The sequence below is a fragment of the Trichophyton benhamiae genome, assembly GCF_000151125.1.
Source record: "Trichophyton benhamiae CBS 112371 chromosome Unknown contig01293.0, whole genome shotgun sequence".
In the NCBI taxonomy this organism is placed as follows: Eukaryota; Fungi; Ascomycota; class Eurotiomycetes; order Onygenales; family Arthrodermataceae; genus Trichophyton; species Trichophyton benhamiae.
In genome coordinates, this window is record NW_003315113.1 from 177,638 (window position 1) to 183,637 (window position 6,000).

The 6,000-nt window shown below is 49.9% G+C and overlaps 4 protein-coding genes across 4 annotated transcripts; 1 reads left to right on the forward strand and 3 right to left on the reverse strand.

The window, feature by feature from the left end:
• Positions 1–75: 75 nt before the first annotated feature.
• ARB_04009 (ubiquitin conjugating enzyme (UbcJ), putative) lies at positions 76–971 on the reverse strand (the record flags this gene model as incomplete). The annotated part of the gene is made up of 3 exons (XM_003017087.1): positions 76–250; positions 307–611; positions 714–971. 3 exons carry the CDS (start codon positions 969–971, stop codon positions 76–78), a joined length of 738 nt encoding a protein of 245 aa, XP_003017133.1.
• An 836-nt stretch (positions 972–1,807) lies between these two features.
• On the reverse strand, positions 1,808–2,029 carry ARB_04010 (uncharacterized protein; the record flags this gene model as incomplete). The annotated part of the gene is made up of 1 exon (XM_003017088.1): positions 1,808–2,029. One exon carries the CDS (start codon positions 2,027–2,029, stop codon positions 1,808–1,810), a length of 222 nt encoding a protein of 73 aa, XP_003017134.1.
• Positions 2,030–2,175: 146 nt separating this feature from the next.
• Positions 2,176–3,724, reverse strand: ARB_04011 (phosphotransferase enzyme family protein; the record flags this gene model as incomplete). Its single annotated transcript, XM_003017089.1, has 4 exons — positions 2,176–2,795; positions 2,863–3,041; positions 3,099–3,310; positions 3,374–3,724. The coding sequence occupies 4 exons, from the start codon at positions 3,722–3,724 to the stop codon at positions 2,176–2,178; spliced, it is 1,362 nt and encodes a 453-aa protein (XP_003017135.1).
• Positions 3,725–4,509: 785 nt separating this feature from the next.
• ARB_04012 (uncharacterized protein) lies at positions 4,510–6,000 on the forward strand (the record flags this gene model as incomplete). Its single annotated transcript, XM_003017090.1, has 2 exons — positions 4,510–5,692; positions 5,750–6,000. The coding sequence occupies 2 exons, from the start codon at positions 4,510–4,512 to the stop codon at positions 5,998–6,000; spliced, it is 1,434 nt and encodes a 477-aa protein (XP_003017136.1).

Genomic DNA, 6,000 nt, shown 5'->3' on the forward strand with positions numbered 1-6,000 from the left:
AAAGAAATAAATAGGGAAGGAAAGGAAAGAAAGGGAAAATAGAGGCAGTTTTGTCCAAAACGGAGAGGATACATATCATGGCTCGCCGAGGAGACGGGCGGTGATGTCGCCCATGTATGCTTCTTCGAGTTCGTAGTCGTCACCGTCCATGGGGTCGATACCAACATATTTGAAGGCAGAGACAACCCGAGGAACATCGAAGCCCATGCTGCAGAAACGGTCGATAAGATCCTTGTTGTATCCCTCGTACCTATGCCATGTTAGTTACTCTAGAGTATGAGGGAGGGTACAATTCGGAAAACGTACGCGGCCAGCTTCTCTCGCTGCTCGTCTTCTTTAGCCTTGAGAGCCTTTCTCCTAATGGACTCATCCGTAGCGCCGCCGCTGCCTTCTCCAGTATGTCTCCGTGGGGCCCCGGCGTGCATCACAGCCCATTCTCTAGCAACTCGTTCAAACTCCTTTGGGTCTGAGAGAAGCATTCGAGCAACCTCTGCATCCTGAGGGTCTCGGGGCTCGGGTGTGCTAAGCAGGGACTGGAGCGAAAGAAGAGCCGATTTTATCGTCAAAACCGGTGACCAGGCAGACGAGAGTGTGTCCAGGCAGATGGCACCCTAGACAGCAGACATTCCATTAGCATTATCTCTTCCTTGATATTGTACGCAGTATTGTATTTTTTTTTTTTTTTTTTTAATCCGGATTATGGAGAGATATACCGTCTGACTACTGATATTTGGGTGCCAGACCCGAGTGTCGAACTTCATAACCGGCGGACGGAACGGGTACTCGGTTGGAATTGTTATGTCGACCTTGAACGTCCCGCCTTCGTAGGCAGTGCCAGGCGGCCCGGGAAAGCTGCCCTTTAGGCGTGTGAGGTCATCTTCCGAGATAGGATCTACCGTGATTTGCGAGTGGCGGTCGGCGTGGATATCGGCGATTTCCTTGGTGATCCGGCGGGTGCGGTTGGAAGCCATGATGCGATGTGATATCAGGCTGACCACTGCTGTCTCTGGGAAGCCCTCTCGTTGTGCACTGATAGCTATATGACGTTGGCAGCGGTGATGGGCGTTGGGGAGCGGGGGAGCTAGACAAGACAGCCTTGGAGCAGTTAGAGACAGATGGTACGACCAGGCAGCGCCAGACAAGACAGAGACACAGACAACTAGAAGAAACTAGAAGAGCCAGGGAGAGAGCGAGGCTCAAATTGGAGGAACGGAGGGCCTGAGTAGCTACCTTTATATCTGGGCCTGGGATGCGGCGGACGGGGACAAGCCAGGGGGACTGCAGGCGTGTGCGAGACTGTGAGTCAAGGCAGCAGGCGCCGAGCGGTTTGGCCGGCCTCGCTGTGCTGCGGTGGTGGTGGTGGTGGTGGTGAGTTATGTGACAGGCTGCGGGTGTGAGGGAGATCTCCGGCGTCTGCCTGGCTGCGTGACGTCGTCGCGGGTTGGCGGCCTAAGGGGGGTGCGGGATAGCGATGTCTGCGGTCCCTTTCGGCTCTGCTGGATAGGGGATCGAGGGTTTGCTGGCTTGCTGGCGTGCTGGTCTGGTCGTCTGGTTCGGCGGCGGTGATAGTCGAGGTTTTAGGCAGGGCGAGTGGTTGGCCGGTGACCTCACCTGCGACTAGCTCGCTATTTAGCTTAGGTCGTTGTTTGACTAAATTTAGCTAACCGCCCGAGGCTGCTGCAAACACTTGACGTGTTAGGCGGGTCGCCTCATTTTGGCTTAAAGTACATCAGGGGCGGGAGACAATAATAGCGTTGTATTAACTATTAGGTAACGGAGTGAATACAACAAGTAGTTAGTTAGTTGTCTAGATGAGTTGCGAGCCCTGCTTCTGGCTAATATCACACACGCTGGATCCTCGCTCTGCCCGGCGGGCCTCTACAAACCGAGTCGAGGCTTCAAACTCGTCCCTCTCCTCGCCCTCCAAGCTGGCCAGTCCGGCTTCTCGCAGCTGGGAGAAGTATTCCACGGCATCGTCAAAGTCTTCCACAGTGGTCCAGCCGTCTGACTGGACTCGGCTCTGCAGCATCTCCTAGAAAGCCTGTGCCGCACTGTAGCCCTTTGACTCTTCGCTATGTTTAGAGCGTTCTTCGGGCGAGAAATGATACGGGCATTCGCCGGTTTCAAAGATCTTTGGCCAATCCCTAGGGCATCTCTGTTAGCATTCACCCAAATTCATGACCAATTTGCTATATACCTTTCAACGTCAATCAGAGTGTCCCTCAGGGGTACGATGTGGTCATCCCATGAGTTTCCAGCAAAGCTCACGAGCTGAGCCAATGTTTTCCCATGGGGTTTCCTAATTGCCCTGTCAAGAAGAGGGTTGACTCTTGCCGTCCGGTCCTCATAAAGGTATACCTGGATAGACCGTTGGACCTGGTCTCTGACGCGATCCCTCTCTTCTTCGGGCAGCGTTTTAAAGTCTTCGGGAAGTCTCAACTGGATCTCTCCATGGTAATCGATCAGTCGAGGGGTTCTGGCCTGGAGAAGCAAAGGTGCAATCCAGACAGACTGCCAGTCAATAATGCTGGAAATCCTCCCATCCTGGACAAATATATTGCCATCGTGGATGTCAGGATGCCAGAGTGCTGGGCGAACAAGCTCGGTATCATCGGGAAGGAGCCTCGAAACAACAGATAGGTATTTCTCCAATAAGCCGAGGTGGTCCTGGGGTGATTTTTGACTTCCTTTGCCCCTGGGGTAGCCAGATATGATGGAATCCCTCCGTGCATACTGGGAAATCCAAGCGGTCTCGCGATGGGCTATGGACTCCACATATCCACTAGCAGATTTCCCTGCACCAAAGCAAAAAAAAACATTTAGTCAAGGACAAATGTCAATTAAATCAGGTTCGTAACTCACAAGGTCCTCGGTCCAGATCCATCAGTGCTCGCTCCTTTTCCCAAAACTCCCGGCGAGTCGTAGGGCCGATGACGAATTGCTTTCTAACCTCATCCTCAATCCCTTGTGCGACGTCACCACTGATATCTGCCGGCTGACAGCCAGGGAAAGCGTCTTTGGAAAAATATAGTGACCCATACCTAGTAAGCAAATGTTTAGTACCGCTTCCTGCAACCTAGTGACAGGGCTATACGTACAAGCCAAAGGTCACGGAGAGAAGTTTCTGCTCTATGGAAACAATATCATTGATTATTTCACTCCTATCATGTAATTTCATTTCATCCCATGTTTGAGAGAGCTGGGTGCCTTTAGCCTCTTCCATAATGATATACTCTGCACCTATAGAGTTATCAGAAGATGAAGACCATGCTAACACTTTAGGAACTGGTATTTTAAGCATTGATCTTGCCTATGCACTAGGGTCAACTCTTGCAGTTTTTTATCAGACATTCACGGTGCGGGTAAGACTAACAAATTCCATAGTAGCAACCTCCGACATAGTCGTATACCGAGGCGGACCAGCATTTGGATGGGGGATTCGAGCTATTGCCACTGCTCCGTCATCCATTACAAGTCGGAAGACTTTGTTGAAATTGCCTTCTCCAATTTTGGACATTGAAACACATGCTTGAGAGCCCAGTGTATGTGCAGTTATGGCCTGTAGCTCTCGTACATTGAATCTCCGGTATCGTTCAAGTAGCTGCTCCTTCTCTCTCCAAAGCCATCGCCCCGTGGTATAGTTGAAAAGGTCTGTTGTACTATGCTCTTCCGGGATTCTGTGCTTGAGACCCCTTAGAAATAGTCGCGGTCTCACGGAAACCATCGTTTTTGGGACATTCTGCGGTAGAAGTATTCGCAGTATATCCATTGGGTATCTTAATTTGAGATTTTACCAGAGAAGAGGAGGAATATTGTTTCAGTATATCAGACGGTACAGGTACAGTAAATAGGAGAACAGCCTCTTAGTCAAGTCCGTTCGGGGGTGTGTCCGCAAACTCGCTTCCCCTAAGAATCAGTAAAAGGGGTATAATAACAGTAAACAAAAAGCCAACTTCCTTGTCATTACGATTTATATCCCCATAAGGTATCTTCTCATGCATATAATGAAAGCATCTCGGGTATATATAGGAGAACAAGATTTCAATTGGCACTATTTGCTCCAGGTAGTGGGATCTCTTTTTTCTGGCCATTTTTCAGTCTATCCATCTTTTCCAATTTTTATTTGCGTTTCTTGTTGTTATCGTCGAGACTTGATGACTCAGCAGTAAATCGGATTATTATTCTTACACTCCGAAGAGGTGATGACTAATATAGACTTACTAATCACAGCTCAAGCTGGAGCGACAAGCACGGCGAAGCTCCAAAGTTGAACAACGTTGACATCCCGATCGACCACTCAACAACCTCGTCCCGTACCCCTAAAAGACTCGACGGCGCAGGCGGAGACTGGCTTTTGCGGCCTATTCAATATATTTGGAACCAGCTCAGGAAACAGTTGATACGCCGACTGGGCGTTTAGCGTGTCACGATGGTATGTTTGCCTTCCGCTCTGATCTCTCTCAAGAAGAATACTAAGCCACGGCTCAATAGGGAAACCAACCGTCTAGCATGGGCGGCCAAGGGGGAGAAGGCAAAGATGACAAAGACAAGAAGGTATATCTTCATCTTTACACCATGTTCAAGTCTTCCATGGGCACATTCACTTACCAGGCTCAACAGAAGGAGAAGCCAAAGTACGAACCACCACCACAGCCAACCACACGTATCGGGCGAAAGAAGCGTAAGCAACAAGGTCCAAATGCCTCTGCCAAACTACCATCCATTTATCCGACTTCAAGGTGCAAGTTAAAATACCTCCGCATGCAGCGAGTACATGACCATCTCTTGCTTGAAGAGGAGTACGTGGAGAATCAAGAACGTATTCGCAAATCCAAGGCCCAGGCTTCGTCAACTCAGCCGTCAACGGACGATAACAACAGTGCTCTGGACAGAAATGAGGATGAGCGAGGCCGGGTGGACGATATGAGAGGCAGCCCCATGGGCGTGGGAAACCTGGAGGAGATGATCGACGATGACCATGCGATTGTTTCCAGCGCGACGGGGCCAGAATATTACGTCTCTATCATGTCCTTTGTCGATAAGGACCTGCTAGAACCGGGAGCCAGTATTCTACTTCATCACAAGTCAGTCTCGGTCGTTGGTGTTCTCACAGACGATGCCGATCCGCTTGTATCCGTTATGAAGCTGGAGAAGGCGCCCACAGAGTCGTACGCAGACATAGGTGGTCTAGAATCACAGATCCAAGAAGTGAGAGAAGCTGTCGAGCTGCCACTACTACATCCAGAACTCTATGAAGAGATGGGAATCAAACCCCCGAAGGGTGTCATTTTATACGGTGGACCGGGAACAGGAAAAACTCTTCTTGCTAAAGCCGTTGCCAACCAAACAAGCGCTACTTTCCTTCGAATCGTCGGTAGTGAACTTATTCAGAAGTATCTCGGTGACGGACCCCGCCTTGTCCGCCAGATCTTCCAGGTCGCTGCTGAACATGCCCCATCCATCGTTTTCATTGACGAGATTGATGCAATTGGTACGAAACGTTATGACTCTACTTCTGGCGGTGAGCGAGAAATTCAGCGTACTATGCTTGAACTTCTCAACCAGCTTGATGGTTTCGATGATAGAGGTGATGTTAAAGTCATCATGGCCACGAATAAGATCGAGTCCTTGGACCCTGCGCTTATCCGTCCTGGCCGTATTGACAGAAAGATTCTCTTTGAGAACCCTGACCGTAAGTTGAACCCTTCCCCCAGAATCAACCATTGAATGCACACTAACGGGCCTTTAGAAAACACCAAGAAAAAGATCTTCACCCTCCATACTTCCAAGATGTCTTTAAGCGAAGACGTCGAACTCGACGAATTCATCACTCAGAAGGACGATCTCTCTGGTGCAGATATCAAAGCCATATGTTCTGAAGCAGGTCTTATGGCCCTTCGTGAACGCCGTATGCGTGTACAAATGGCAGATTTCAGAGCAGCTAGGGAACGTGTCATGAAGACCAAGCAAGAAAACGAGCCCGAGGGACTTTACTTGTAG